This window comes from Rhea americana, unplaced genomic scaffold (assembly GCF_003343005.1).
Source record: "Rhea americana isolate MKP2758 unplaced genomic scaffold, rheAme1 scaffold_119, whole genome shotgun sequence".
Lineage (NCBI taxonomy): Eukaryota > Metazoa > Chordata > Aves > Rheiformes > Rheidae > Rhea > Rhea americana.
In genome coordinates this window covers 2,005,298-2,021,775 of record NW_028185250.1, presented here as the reverse complement: position 1 = coordinate 2,021,775, position 16,478 = coordinate 2,005,298, and the positions used below count along the sequence as shown (strand labels likewise).

Below are 16,478 nucleotides of genomic sequence, written 5' to 3'. Positions count from 1 at the left end.
AGGGATGTACCTGGATATATAATAAATACCTCCCAAGGTATCAGCATGCAAAGCTTTATTTTTGTTTCAAAATATTACCAAGAATTTGCATGCTTTTATAATCTGTGTTAGATATTTCAAATGGACAGCCACATTATGGCCCGTGAAACAGTTCCACCAAACCTAGTGAACAAATTTTGCATCCAAGTCCCAGGACTTCATAGAAATGCGAAGCTCCAGCACTGTCTCAAACACTTACAGTGTCTCTAACACTAGCTGCAGCTACTCAGAAGGGAGTATACCGACTTCTGCTTCATAGGCTGGCGCAAGTTTCCATAGCAAGTTGCCAGGGTTGTTAATAGCATAGTGCTAAAGCAAAATGTGTATTTTTCAGATCCTCCTCTCTAAAAATAGGCTTATATATATATTTTAATAACTTGTTTAATATGGCCTGTGTCAAGAGCCGTGATACCAGGTTGTTCCCTACTGGCTAAGCCTGTGTAAGAAGCATCCTCTCCTTTTCTATAGTCATGCCTACTACGATTGAATACAGCTTTCCTACTGAGAGAAAAAAACTACGATAAAAGCTGGCCTAGCTCGATTTTCATTAGGAAAAAGGCTCTATTTTCCTTATTCCTCTATTCAAGGAAGCACAAATCAGAAAAACAAATATGGTGCACAGACTTAGAACAAAGTTTAACGACTTTTTCTGAGAAAAATAATGGGTTGTTGGAGGCACGCACTCAGGACCAAAGTTTTCAGTTTTACAAAACAAATATTTTAAACTTTTGTCATGAATTCAAATAATTAGAAGAAAGAAGATTCATATTTAAAAAATGAAAATAAAATAACATAAACAAAAAGCAACATATTTAAATAATGCTGCAGCTGGAAAACTGTTACTAGACACAGAGAATATGAAGAATGACTACAATCTCCCAGCTATTTTATGAGTAGGTTTCTATTTATATCATGTAGTATGCATACAAGTAGATCAGCAGTCCTGCACGTACTTTGTGTTGCTTTGCAATTGTGTCTATCAAAAACTGAGTTCTGACATTGTCAACATTTGGAACCAGTATAGATGCATAGTCTGGGACACTATCTGTTGGATAAACATATTCCTGAACTCTTTTACTCCAGTGCTCCCAGTCACCTGAAATGACAAAAAAATGGAAAATATCTCACAATATTTTGATTATATTCAGCATTCTGTTATTCCAAGAAAATCAATCCTGGATAATATACACGGGTGAAACACTATGAGTGTATATAGAATGTAATTCCTAAAAGGAAAAGTCTCTGAAGTATAAAAAGGGATAAACTTTCACAAATCTAGTATCTAACAAAGGAGGTACTAGGGCTGACCTCTGATTAGTCTATGCAACTACTAAACGTAAATGTAGTTCTTTACTTTATATATACCTATGCAGATAAGCCAGAAGAATGTTTATGTGGAAGCTCTTTCTCAGCCTGTACTAGCAAAAAGTTGTAAGACATAAGAATACGGAGTGTGCATGTGTACACTAAATGAACACTGCTAGCAAAAGTTCTGAATTGGATACATGGGAAATAGATGCATTTATAATGGATTTTATAAGTGAATATGCTCTCAAAAAATTATAGTAAACTCTTTGTGAAATTGATTATGTCTCTGTTATTTAAACTATTAATTCTTTGTGGAAATTATTATAGATCTTACAAATCATAAGATTCATTAATGTTTATCAAACATACAGATAAATAGCAATTTACTATTAACTAGAAATAAGAGTTTATATTGTTTAACAGGAAGTGCTATCTGGAAAGAAATTAAGAATAAAAGTAAAATTAATTTAGACTAAAGCAACAAGAGCAAAAATTATCTACACATTGTAGGCTGGCTAAGAAGAGTTTCATAATAGAAAGAACACGTAAGAATGAAATTAAAAACAACAAAAAAAGAAAATATTATTAATGAGCCCTATCCCTTGTTTGTTGCCTCAACAGAGGTACTGCATACAGAATCTGTATTAATATTATTCTGTCAACAACAAAAGATTATCTGTACTTATATGACCAAATAATAAGGACTAAAAGATTAATTTTTCAATTTCAAAGAATCTATACTCAGTTTTAAAATGCCAGTATAAAAAAAGAATGTTAGTACTTTTTCTTACCATAATCAGTAACATAAAATTCATACATCGTTTGATTGGTGTCAGGGGAGATTTCTGGTAAGTCTAATTTGTTATCATGAGCTCTAATGAAGGCTTCAAGTTTATCTCTGCTGTCCAGCTCCAGAAGGGCACCTAAACTCCACATTAATCCAAAGCTGAACAACTTATGCAGATGGAATATAGTTGATAAACCACCTTCTTCCTTCGATGGAATCAAACCCTCTAAAAGATTAATAGACTGAAAACATTTTTAAAATATCATGTATTCAGAAAGCATTACATAATCAGATTTTCTATATATAGTTACATATAAATATGTGTATATATGTATTCAAACTTTAAAATATAATTTAAAAACCAATACAGGATACTAAAGAATAATATTAAATTTGAAATATGAACTCAGGAAAATAAATTAAAGACACCTATATAAGCCTGGGTAAAATTTTCAAAATTACTTAAGTAATTTAAAAGTCTAGAATCCTTTCAAATCATACCTATATGATATTGTCACCTAAGAGCTAGGTTAACAGAACAGCTTTTTAAAGGTATTTATAATGCCTAATGAGATTTTCAGAAATCTGCAAGTGCATAGCTCTTAATGAAATAGTATAATTTATGCGCCTGCTTACTTCTGAAAATTCCTCTAAACAACTCTTTCCATCTTTAAACACAGAAGTTTCCAGTATCTAATATATTTTCTAGAAATCTTTTAACTTGCTAGTTATGACATTGTTCATGAAACCAGATGCTCATTTTGATAAAATCATTTTAGATAAAATCATATTTAGATAAAATCATGTCACTTAGATAAAATCACTTAAATTCCTTTTCTACAAGATAATGTCAAGCATATTGTCTCAAAATATGCACATTTTCAAATAGATCTTGGAATTAGTATTCCTTATGCAGAATATGATCTTATACTTGAAGCTCAAAGTAATGCAATAATACCTTTCTTAAAATAGAGGCCAAAGACTGAAACTGTTAGCACACATTATTGTTATTTTAAAACTCAAGTATTAGAATTTTTTTTTAAATGAACAATCAGCATTAATGACACTTAATAAGCTGGAATTAATAACACTGTTTTTCTTTAGAAGATATTTGTTTTCTAATCACTTCAGGGACAGGTTGTATCACAGTTTATCTGAACAAAAATCTTCTTGTTTCTTCAAAAACAAGCTCTAGTTCAAAATCTCCCAGATGCTTTGGGTCATAGCAATATTCTGTACCAAGTTATTGAAGAAAGAAAATAAACACAAAAAAATTGACCCATAAAAATAAAAATCATTGTAACAAATCAGGTGAAAACTGCAGTTTGCCCAGCATCTCATCTGTAAGAGTAGACACTTAACGAAGAACAGAAACTAAGCAAAAACACAGTATTTCCTGCTGGTACTGTCTTGGCTTCAGCCATCAGCAGCTTGGGGCTTTCTGAGCCCTACTTTCTCTGTATTTAGAGGGTGAAGAACACTCTATGGATTTTTCTCCCATGAAAATATCAAGACAAGTCTTGAACCTATACAAACTTTTATTATCCATAACACCCTTCAGCAAGAGGACATAGGTCTGCTATCCATGACACTGAACAATTTGTTTTTTCCCCACATGAATCCCTTCATGTTTGTCTTCACTGAATTTCATTTGGCATTTCATTATCTAGTTTTTCTGTCACAAAGTCTGTCTACAGTTCTTCATGGTTAGCTATTTTGTCCTTACCACCCTGAATAATTTAATATCATCAGCAAACTTTTCCATCTAAAATTTTGCACTGGGGCAAGTATAGGTACTTTAGATCAGTGGTAGATGGAAAGAAAGCCTGGAGACAGACTCTGTAGATGACAACTGACTCATAAACAATTTAGCTAGAGACATGCAGTAAAGGACTGATGGCCATGCAAAATTTGCCAAGTACTCATTATTAATAAATCACTGATAAAGTGAAAATCAGTGATAAAATGATTGTACTCAAAGTAGAATTCCAGTTAATAGGAAGGCAGAGTCAAACCTTCCTAAACTGACCTTGGAAAAACTGACTCTCAGAATCGTATCTATTACATCTGAAAATAAAAAGATAATTAGTATTATTCTTAATTCTCTCCAACGACAGAACCAGTAGAGTTAGATTGGCTCTTACTGCAACTTATTTTGCATTAAAAGACTTGGAATGAGACCACTAGCTTATTAAAATTTGCTTCTGAAAACCTACTAGATCCTGCAAATTCTCGTCAAGAGAATGCTAGCCTTCAAACAAAGGGATACAGAGAAGTTTCTTCCGCATATCTCTTAACATCTTCTCTTGTAGTGCTCAGTAAACAAATGTTGAGCTTAAGGTTTTCTTTGTCAGGAAACATTTTTTTTTTTGAATGAAATTTTGTTATCAAATGTCCTGTTTGCTATTTCTGCACATTTATGCTAATCAGTCAATTTATGCAAACTTATGCAGTATCTGTTTACCTGCACAATGTAATTACATTCCAAAAGCTCCATTTTGGGATTAAGGTTTAACTTCATATATGTATATGCTGGCTCAAAGATTCTATCATATAAACTTTGTAAAACTTCAGCTTCTTGAGATGAACGTTTTTTCAACCATGCCTGAAAAACATCCACAATATTCTTCTGTATAGAATGTGTAACAAGGAAAGGTTAGGAGTAGCAAGCAATGATGATCTTACTTGCAATATTGGTCTCCAGCTGAGAGCAGAAGAACTGATGTACACCATACCCATTCGAGAAACTGTTGCTGGAGAGGCATTCTCAATATTGTGGACTTCAAATAACAGCTTACATGTAGGAGACATAGGAATTCGATCTCCATTTGCTAGAGTAAGAGTCTTATTATCATCCAAAACTGAATTTAGATTCTCAATCCATATTGCATCTACAGGACCATCTAAAATAAGAAATACATTTTCACCTGGAAAAACAATGAAAAGAGATATAATTCATATCTTCATGATGAAACAGCATGAAAAAAAGTTTATGAGAAATGCTTTAGAACTTGACTAATGTGTGAAAGACATTTTTATAGTAATTCCTGCTGCCCTCATTACTGTAGGAGTTGCACACCTAGTTAAGGAATCATTTTTGAAACAGAAAGTAGCAAAGGCGGGCACATACATCTTTACAACGTTGTATCTCAAAGACCAAAAAAGTAACAGTTCAAAAATTCCCTTGTGCCCACTAAAAATCATAGGGCTGAACTTTTCTTATTGCAGATACTAACATACTTTTCTGTCCTTGGCACTAGCATTGCAAATTTTCTCTTCAGTGATGTCAGTGAACTCCAGGGCTGACCTAACAAATCTCACTAGTGTTTCTGTCTCAGCTGAACACCATTTCACCAGGCCCACTCATGATACAATGTTGCTGTAAAGACTGTCATATGTCTGTAGAATAGCTGTTCTTTTAAATTTATTATTTTTCTATATATGCCTTTCTGTCCATACACATTCTTCTGTTGATGTGTTCACGTTTGTTTTAGTTAACAATTCCCCTAAGTCAATGTATATATCTATTTGTTATCATTTCAATGACCAAAGGCATGAAGTAGCAAATTTGTCCCAGTAATACTCCAGTTCCTTCATTTTGCTGAGCATTAGATCTTATCAGACTTTCAATATCTATCTCTGATATAGCTCATAAAGATGCTGGCATGTATCACACACATGTATATATATGCACACACATCTCATGCATGAAAGACAGAGAAAACATATCTCAGAATATTTTATTCGCTGTATATTCAAACGTTTCATATTTGAGCAATTGTTTGTATAAATACAAATACTCACAAATAATAGCACACTGGAGGGATGGCATGGATCAGGAGATCTGCTCAGATAATGCGGAACTGTTCAGCCAGTCCAAATACTTTCTAGAGGCCCAGACAATGGTGTTATATATGTGTATGTACAAAAGAGAAGTCTGTGGTGAAGTTTTGCAGGTGTCCAAAGCCATGAAATTTTCATGCTTTTATAGATGTCACTGTTACTGTTGCTTTACCTGCCCCACAAAGGACTACCTGCAGCAGTGTTTTTTTTCCCTCATGTATTGTCCTATAGTAAAACTCTACATGCTTTGAAATGAGTGACATTCTGTGAAATGAGTGACAGTGAACATACAACAACACGTATCTTTGCTGGTAATAAGAATAATATAAAAAATCCTTTATGTGGACAGTAAGACACAAGAATAGCCAGGACTCCTGAATCTTAAAGCCTATTCCATCATTAGTTCAGATATTCCCAATTCATAATTTGCCACAAACGCATCATGTGCTAATTGCTCTTCTTGGAACATAACTATCTCTGAGTGTTAGAATCTTTCTTAAAACAGGCAGAGGCAGCTACATCACAATCAATTTATAAACATCTGTTCATCTGCATCTGTTAATTTCAGAGCATACTAATTTTATATGTTAGAGAGCACCTGAATGCTTACTCACCTTGTGATCGAAATAATACATACATTTCAGACTTGTCCAATCCCTTGTGACAACTGGTTCAATTTAAGTTAAATCCTTTTCACCACTACATCACATTTTATCTTATTTTCTATTATAACTCTTTCCTTCAAAGTCTGTTATAAAACCTTACATGGTATTGAGGACAGACTAAAAGACCAGTTGGTGCCCATATCTTCCATTTTTCCTTTAAAACAGCTACTAGCAACTAAGAACGCAAAAGCAATGGGATCAGAAGCAGAGATGCCAAAAGGAATTTGATTTTGCATTAGAGTAAGATTCTTGTCCAGCTCCCTGAAGTAATATTTTTATCAAATGCCTCTCCAATGTAAAATATGCAAACTGTTCTAGGAACAGAATCTTAAGCCTGCCAGCTTAGAACCTATACTTCTAAACTATAGTAACATCCCCCACTTTCTATGCAAGTGATCTAACCATAAAATGTTTTGTAAAACTCTATTTTCAGTGTATTAGTCTACAGAACAAGTATTAATAAACCAATAAGATAGACATTTTCCTTAGGTGAGAAGAGAGTGAAACCCAGAACCAATGCAAACATCCATGGCAAATAAAACATAAGAGGGGAAATAGGTCTGCTGATTTATCCCCTACAGGATTGGAGAAATCATCTTTTTGGAAGATTTCTCCACTTCTTCAGATTTTGGATTTGGCAGACCTCCATTTTTTGGAGAAGTGTGTGTAAAGAAGAATTTATGATGTTGAAAAAACTCCAACTATTGAACACACTATTTCCCCAGGCAGTTGAAAGGAAATGAAATAGTTTAGTTCTTTGTATACTCATCTTTTACTATGCAAGGGAAAGGAATACTATCAACCCTACAGATGCTGTGAGGCCTAGAAGCTTCCCAATCTTGACTGACGGGCAACACGCACCTTCAGATTATTAAAATTTATAGCCACTGTAAGACAAAATTCCTGATATATATTCTTAGGTACTGATCAAGAAGACAGAATTAAATATAATGTTCCAAAATTGCTAACGCAATTAAGATAAATAAATTTTAATTATAATACAACAGTGTCGAAGTAACACTTCTGCAGCAAGCTGGAAAACTGAAGTGGCAAGGAAACAGACAACTTTTATCTAGATATAGTATTATCATACTGAAATAATGAAGTTTGAAACTATTGCCATTTATTAGGGTGTGGACTGTATCATCATCTACATTCTAATATGTTTTTATTCAAGAGGGAACTTCTTTACATTTGCAGATTGCAAAACAAGATATTTTCTTAATATATCTTTAAAGAAGTATTTTGATGATACCACATACAAAGTATTTACATACCCTTTTTAGCTTTCAGTGTTTTCCTCCATAGTGTAGAAAAGATTCCATCTGTCCAATCATTAGTTGCAGTATCTAGTCTTCCAAACATCTGAGGAGCAGTAATAGCTTTTGGGTTCATACGCATTTCTCTGTGAGGCTGTCCACATTCTGTCAGTGCTCTCATTAACATAGTTATGACCGTTGTTTTTCCAGATCCACTAGGTCCAAGTGTCATCAACCCATGACGTACTAGAGAAGTCTCATACAACTGTCAAAAACAGTAAAATATTTTGAGAAATGTTTTGGAAGATTTTTGCTTGCGTTTATTATGTTTGATTGCCAGTGATTACAAACATATTAGACATGCAAGGCTATCTGCTGAGAACTGAAAACATGAAAAAAAAAATCCATAATTTGTATGTGTTTCAAGTAACTTCCTGATTTTTACTGTTTTGTGGAATGGTAAACACCTTCACATTCTAATCCAAGCACCTAATGAGTTTACTGTAAAACAGTTTCTTGAACTAAATCTCAACTGAACTTTCCCAAGCAAATCAAAAATTTTACCAGATTTTAAGAAGAACTTTTTATATTATTCAAAAGAAAAAATGAATAGAAGAAAAATGTTTAACATAACAGAAGATGGATTAATTACTACAGTGCTTAAATATCATAGTATATGAAAAAAATAGTCACAGCAATTCTATAGACATGTGACTATGTTTGATTAGACATTATCTTCTGTCACAGGGATACCTCTGGGTCAAAAAAGTTAAATCAATGGACCTCTCCCAAAAATGCTTATGTATCATAACATTATGGCATCAAAATTAGGTGATGAGATACCCATTCTGTTTCATATAGTAAATAAATGGCAGTTACGTCTAATTGTCGGGCTTAAATCAAAGTTATCACAGTTTCACATGGTTATTCAATAAAAGGACAACAAACCCATAAAAACAGTTAGACAAAAGAAACTTTCTATAGTTAAATACACTAACACTATTGTACGATGTGTATGAGACACCTTCACCTTCAACCATCTCTACTTACTGTTTGTTTATGTCAGGATACGGTATCCTTAGAAGTTTTTGTACATGAGTCTACTTTAACCTTAATTCTTCTACAGCTTTCACATATGATGGAACTTATAAAAAATCTTTAAAAGATATACTTACAATCCCCACTAGAAATTTATGAGAAAAAGTCTAACTAAAAAAAAACCTATAAAAGCATTTTATTGTCATTGCTCTAACCAGAGCCACATTGTAAATACAGATTCAGAAACACCATAAAATGACATAGAGATCTTTCTTCTATTTCTAAAAATCTTAATCTAAAAATTGCAAAGATACTTGCTCCTAGAGCTATAAACATACTCCTTGCTAACAGCCAAATATATTATTATTAGGACTTTAAATTAGATCAGTAATTCTGACTCCACAAAATAACCAGTTACTAATGTTACTGAATCATGGTATCATGGAAAATGAAATTAAAAATATTTGGTAAAATAATTTTTAGTAACAGAAAACAGCATTTTCTGTGTTCTGCATGCAATGACAGCTGAAAAGGATGGGTATGGATGTATAGGAATTAAACCATTGATTGCTGCTGGACAGAGATTTTTTGCCAAGAATATTTTTTTTTCTGACATGTAGCCCATGTATCTGCTTAGATTGTGGACAGTCGCTTAACTCTGGAGAAATTTTTTCCTTCCACAGTGCACATAGGGAACAAATCTGCCTTCACCCTTCATACCATTTGATACTATGAAAGGGAAAGAATGGCCAGAACTGTTTCCCTGCCTTCTCAATTGAGAAATACTAACAAAAAAGATTTCAGAAGGCCCATGACAGAAAAGAGGAAGAGGAAGGAAAGGGAGTGTATATTAGACAAAAAACTGTATCTCAAAGACTCTGGTTACCTATAAGCAACCTTTGTTCCTATTTGGAAGTGGTAGTTCAGTGAGACAGTAGAAACATCTAGCATATGAATTAGTATATGTATGGCTCCAAAAAGAGCTCCAACAGGAGATACAGGAAAAGAAATAAAGAATAGAATAAAGCCATAAATTCCCCCAAAATTACAATAAAGAAGAGAAGCTAGATGTTTACACAGATGCTTAATACAGCAATAATGTGCTGTATCTAAAAAGGAAAGTTGAGAGAAAGTAATATCATACCAGATATGCTTTGCCTTTTATATTCTGACCTGAATATTCAGCAGGCAGAAAATGGACATACACTGTGCAGTCTGTGGCAGTAAAGTCAGAATCTGGATAGCTTCACTGCTGCTCACAGTGTTCTTACTGAAAGCTATTTACCGCCATATCTGAAAAAGCCTGGACTGCTTGTCCTCAAAATGTGTCAAGCCACAGCAGATAACAGTTGCTTTACAGAAAGAATAACAATTTGTACATCTCTGGTTCATATTCAAAAGGACTATCTTGGCAGCAAAAACAGGGATGCAAGATACACAGTATTGATGCCATCAACAACTAGTTGAGTGTCTACATGTAAAAGAGCTCTGATTTCACACAGAAAAATACTCCTTACAAGAAACAGCATGGCTGGTAAATATATATTTTTCTTAAAGGTAGTTGAACCACTCCCAGAGAGCTCTTACCCCAAGGTTTTAGCAAATTGGATCTTTTGTCAATGCTGGAGCCAAATAATTCCTCTTCTGATTGTTCACCATCACAACAGAAATATTTGGTGACAAACTGGTCTTCCTTGGAAAATGCATAAGCTTTCAGCCAGCTGTTCTTCTTAAGGTCATCACCACTGCCCTATTGTTAGAGACACTAGCAAAGGCCAGTAGCACAAAAATATTCCTTTAGTGGGATGTTAAATGAGGAAATTACTCTTTTCTGGAGCTCTGAAAGCAGAATCTGATTCCTGTTTACACTAGCGGTAGCTTTCTTTGCTAGAACAAATATGAGTATTCAAAGTCTGCAGAGACAATAGCAGACAACAACTTTTCCTCCAATTCTGCGGACAATGAAACACTGATAAGTAGCAGAGTATACTAGGGAAGGCAACATATCTTCTTAGGAATAAAAACATGAGGAATGATTTACAGTAGTAGTAGAGAGGTATGGCTATTACTTAAGATAGAGCATCTTTCTCTTATCCAACAAATCACATTGTAGGTTTTTTTTTTTTTTTTTTTTTTTTTTTTTTGTAAGTTAGAGAAGTTTGAAAATTATCAGAAATCTGGAGTGAATATGAAGTTCAAAGTGTTTTTCTTGGTCTGCAGTCAGCTTCTTTTGAGATACTGAGTTCACAGAAGCCAATGATGTATCTTACCATTTAAGGCTCCATACCCCATGAACAAGCCTGTACAAGCCTCAAGGCCTGTAGTTTCAGAAAGTCTATATTCTGTGGCTGTATTTTTAAAATATGTAAAAATTTCCCAGGGTCAAAATATTCTGAAGCAACAGCAGCTGTAGCCATGCCCTCAGTGTGGCAATCAACAAAGTAACAAATACATGTTTCTACAGCAGAATAGTTTTCAGCCATTACTAATGTTAAAGGGTATTAATCTTAACCATTAACAATGTTTAATAATTATCTAGAAAGTAGTAATAAGTAAAATGAGGAAAATTAGAAGACATAATTTTTCTCTACCTGACAAGTTTTACAAAGCAAAATTCAATTTCACCAATTAATGGAATAAAAAATGAATTCAATTTCACTAATTAATGCTACAAGCTCTATTTCAACAAGTAATACAGACAATACAGTAAAGCCAATCACTGTTTACAGCATGGTATAAAAAGAAACACCTTACCTGCCTGCAAGCAGAAAAAAGAATTGAAGAACATAGGAAAAGAACAACTATTATAATGTATATCATCATCATCCATGAAAGTGTACTTTTAAGAGAGTACCGCAAAATGACAAAAGAGTAACATTGCTCTGATTACCTTGCTATCAATTTGCAATTGTTAGTGACATTCTAATTACGACTGTTTGTTTTCTAATTATTATCTGTTGGGTTTGTTAACTTTGCCCTCTAAATAGAGAGGTGCATTGAGAAGTGTGTCCAATGCACCTCAGAAGATGCTAACTTTGAACTACACACAAACTAGACAACTTAATAACTACAGACAAATTAAAAGTAGCTGTATTTGTTCACAGCTTTTGCAGCCCAGAAAGCCTCTAGGTCTCTTGACAGCTTTTACCTTTCAATCAAGAAAGTCCTTGAGGGGAAAAAATCCCTTTGGATTACATTCTTACTCTTGTTATTGATGCTGTTTTAACTCTCATTTTACAGTACCTACCTGCATGTTCACTTGCATGCTTAACCTTGTCAGAGGTTTCCATAAGGTGGTCATAGCATACACTAAGACAGTTTTCTAAGGCTTCTACATATCATTATACCTTAACCTTAATCATTATACCTTTCAACACAACACAGCTGTGCTGAATGACTACTCAATCAGTGCATCAGTTCTCAAAACTTAGGTGAGACAAACCTTTAATTACAACAGTGTCTGCTCACACTCAGTGTGAGAACTCTCCTTCATTAAAGAAACATTTAAGTCTGAAATATATACATTTACATTTATCTTTGTCCTTTTAAAGGTCTTTAAGTTCTCATTCCCTACTTCTTGTGCCCTGGATGCATTTCTTGTCACTTCTTTATTTACTATCTCAGGCTTTAAGATATCTCTGAATCTTTCTTATGCCTAACCATTCCTACTGTAGTCTAACAAACTCATGTTCAGAGAGCCATGTAGGACCCTTACATCTTCATTCAGGTCAACATGCTCTACCATATCTGGGAAACAGTAGGATAACTACGTTTCAAGGTATTTTTTTCTTCTTCTTGATAATCTAAAGAGAATTGTTTTTCTCTTTATACGATCTACATACGACCTTTGTTTTTTTACTCCATGTTAGCAGCATAGTTCCTTGAGTGAGACAATGGTTAGCTACTGGTAATGGTGTTCTGACTCCTGTTTCTAAAATAGATTTTAGAAAAAAAAGGTCTACCTGAACAAGCTTAAGATTCCATGGTGGATGATTGATCAATCCTGCCTCTTCAACCTGATTAGCTACTGCAGCCTGAAGCTCTGCATATGTGTTACTATCCAACTGTAAGCCTGGGAAGAGGTCATTGATAAGACTCAGAAACAAAGGCTCATCTTCATCTACCTGAAACAAAAAAGTTATGGAGTGTTTAAAGCATGGATATTCACAGGAAGTTCTCAAATTAAAAACAAATGTTTATGCTAAAATAACCTGTATATTATGCTTATAAACACAGCTAGCCAACAGGACTGTTCACTAAGGAAATAGCATTTTGAAAGTATCACCCATATTCCATGTGAGAAACAAATTTAATACTGAAATAAAACTCCCACTGAGCATACACTGGATTTAATTTGTAAAATCCCTCAACCCTTGCAGCATACACTGGAAGAAACAACCTATCTTGAAAACAAATCTTCCCATAACTTCTCCTTCCAGTCCTTTAATAGCTTTCTCTCCAACCTTACCAAACTCTTCACCACAAACAAACTCCCTATAGTCCAAAAAGCATCAAATCAATCTAGACCATACCCGAACAAAAGATGCAAAATCTGTCAAGTCATTTCTACAGTCACTAACTCTGTAACAGAACCACTCGAAATCTATTCTACACTTTCACTTCCTGTAATGCACTACATCGCATTCAATGCAAATGCCCTTATGGCAACTGTACAGCTAGAACTAAACAAGCCACTGTAAACCCAATAAACTCACACAGATGGTTAAACAAATAAATAAAACCATCACCAATAAAATCCTATTCTTAAAACAATTGCCACATTTCTGATCTTTCAATCCTAATACTTAAAGGATACCTACAAAAAACTTTAAAAAAATTTGTGAAAGGTAGAATTCATATCCCTGCAGGATATAAAAAATATGGATTCAACACATATATTGGTTTTACAGCACACTATAATTTCTCCTCCCCAGACTAGTCTCTTCCATCTTCACTTCTATCTTTTTATCCTGCCAGCTAACATTGCTTTTACTTTACAGGCAATAACCTTTCTTCTAAAAAGGTTCTTTTTTTAAATTTTTTTTAAGGTTTTTTAAAAGTTATGCTAAGTTTGAAAAATAGCTGGTGTATATAAAAACTTCTTTGTGTTAGAATATTATGGCTATAGCATTCACACAGCACTTCCACAAAGCAATGTTCATGATTTTAGACACATGGTAACATTTATGGACATGTACCCATTGTATTCCCAAGGTGTCTTCACTGAGCTATATACATATATACTAGTTCTTTTTGTCTGTACATTATATTCTACAGCTTTTATAGTAACAGACGAAGTAAAGCGTTACTGGAACTGATGGAAGAACATCTAGAAATCTTTGACAAATAGCTGCTATGCATGCGCAAACTAGCCTCAACATTACAAATTCACTTCATCAACAAAGGAATTGCATTGTTGGCAGGTGTATAAATATGCATTGCTGAGCAGACTGACTTTAGAAAGGCTATTCCAGTAATTCAGTTTATGGTATGGTAGTCAGTCTGTACATAGGTACTTCAGGAAAATCTTCTGTCACTACTAACGCACTCAGAATCTCCACTCCCTAAGCATTATTTTCAAGTTTAATAAACTCACACTGCTGTTAATGATCACATGATGATTATCATGTTCCAAGTTTTAAAGAAAAATTAGGTTTGAGATATTTTCTCATCTTCTACAAAAGAACCTGAAGTATCTAGAAGACTTGCTTATACATGGTGCTAAAATCTTTATTTTTATTTTATTTTTTTTTACCAGCTTAGAAAGATTCATGTCTCTTAGCCCTCTCATAACAATACTTAATTCGCTTTCATCTGGTCTGGCTCTCTTTTGAGATCCAAGAGTTCTCAGAACAGAAAGGATATTCCTCAGACCAAAGTCATAATGAACCTAAACCAGGTGGGGGAAGAAAAAATGGTTTATGCATCAAAAACAAGTTGCATAGATTTATTTCACTAGTATATCAAATCTTACTTGTTTATTGTATAGTTTAGTTACTCTATTTGGAAAAGGTAGTTACAATAGAAATTGCTGCTGTTGTTTAGAAATTATTCTATTTTTAAAAAAATGTCGGATAATAAGATTTGGCGGGGAGGGATGGAAGAGTGGTATTTTTTTCTTTTCTACTTTTACTTTTCTTTTCTACTTAAAATTTCATAAACTTCATCATTAATAATACCACATAGTAATTATTTTGTAGCCCCCCATAGCAGAGTTGTCATGTGTTTTCAACTGAGGCAGCTTAAAGCCTCAGATGAAAGCAGTGCTATAGAGAGAAGTCAAATTTAAATTAAGCTTGAGATGTTCTTTCTGGAGGTTCCAAATTCCAATAGCTTTTTCCAACCTTAGCTAATTTTTACAGAAAACTGCCATCACCAAATTATTTTTTCCTGGCTGCAGCCTTCACACAGAGAATCTCAAGACATGTGCAACTACAAATTATCATTGTTTAACAATTTAGACAAATGTGTCTATATCACTATGCAAACATGAATTAACACAGCTATTTGTTCAAAAATTTTATACAGAGATTTGTTTGAATTGTATTTCAATTATTTCAATATTTTGCAAAAAGCATAAAAGTGACACTTCAAAAACAATCTACATAAACCAAAACCTAAAGAGTTGTACTGTGTAAGTACTAAGACAAAGGGCAAGGGAATGGATAACATTACCTGCTTAGTGAGCTGCTCCTCGCAAAGTTTATAAAGAACAAAGAATTTCTGTGCCAAGATCACATTATCAATAAATCCACAGCTTGCAAGCTTAACTCTCATAATTATCTGAAATACAGTTTTTAGGTGTTTTTTTTTTTTAAGCAAATAATTTAAAAGACATTTTTTCTTTCAGTTTAGTCATTGATTGTACCTGTCTATCTGGAACCATCATTGAAACAGTTCTAAATTGAATTTTGAGATTTTCTGGTAGCTCCTGACGTCCAGCATATCCAGGATTCTATAAAAGAAAACACACTGTACTCTTATTTACATTAGTCAAAATAATTTCCTTTTTATTGTTCATTTATTGTAGATTTATGTATAAATACCTAGATCAGTTCAGAACTAGATTTTTTGCCCACTAATGATTAATATGAAGAAAAAATTTCAACCATAACTATGAATGCAATAACTTTTGTATAACTTTATCGTAGCAAGCTAGCTGTCAGAAGTTTACAATTTTATGGGTAAAACATCTACTTGGTCCATTTGACAATCACATCATAGTCAAGAGAGGTTCTGAAGAGCCATCACTTTCAACAGAGCACTGCACTGAGATCTCAGTAGCTTCAGTTAATAATAATAAAATGACTGAAGATCATGAGGAAATTGATAGTTACCCTAATAAGACATTTCTGATAATTGGAGAATAGAGTATTCAATGCTGATATGTCTGACACTGGTCAAACCTTAGGCACTCACTGAAGAGGAAGATCTGGCACAAATTGTGCAGAAGAGGTAGGCTTTCTGGTATATTAAAAATGCAAAGGATAGTTTTTTTTTTTTAAAAAAAAAAAAGATAAGCAACCTATTGTGAGGAAA

At 33.7% G+C, this 16,478-nt stretch overlaps 1 protein-coding gene across 3 annotated transcripts in view; it reads right to left on the bottom strand.

Annotated features, from left to right (window-relative positions):
• The window catches only part of DNAH8 (dynein axonemal heavy chain 8), a 158,308-nt gene that overhangs the window by 64,719 nt on the left and 77,111 nt on the right, over positions 1-16,478 (bottom strand). For all 3 annotated transcript variants that reach the window (XM_085319940.1, XM_085319930.1, XM_085319949.1), the window contains 9 exons: positions 15,808-15,894; positions 15,615-15,722; positions 14,695-14,829; positions 12,902-13,063; positions 7,920-8,166; positions 4,820-5,061; positions 4,599-4,739; positions 2,139-2,376; positions 993-1,135 (listed from right to left, as the gene is read on the bottom strand). In XM_085319940.1, coding sequence (XP_085176066.1) covers positions 993-1,135; positions 2,139-2,376; positions 4,599-4,739; positions 4,820-5,061; positions 7,920-8,166; positions 12,902-13,063; positions 14,695-14,829; positions 15,615-15,722; positions 15,808-15,894 — 1,503 coding nt within the window. The remainder of the gene's footprint in view (positions 1-992; positions 1,136-2,138; positions 2,377-4,598; positions 4,740-4,819; positions 5,062-7,919; positions 8,167-12,901; positions 13,064-14,694; positions 14,830-15,614; positions 15,723-15,807; positions 15,895-16,478) is intronic.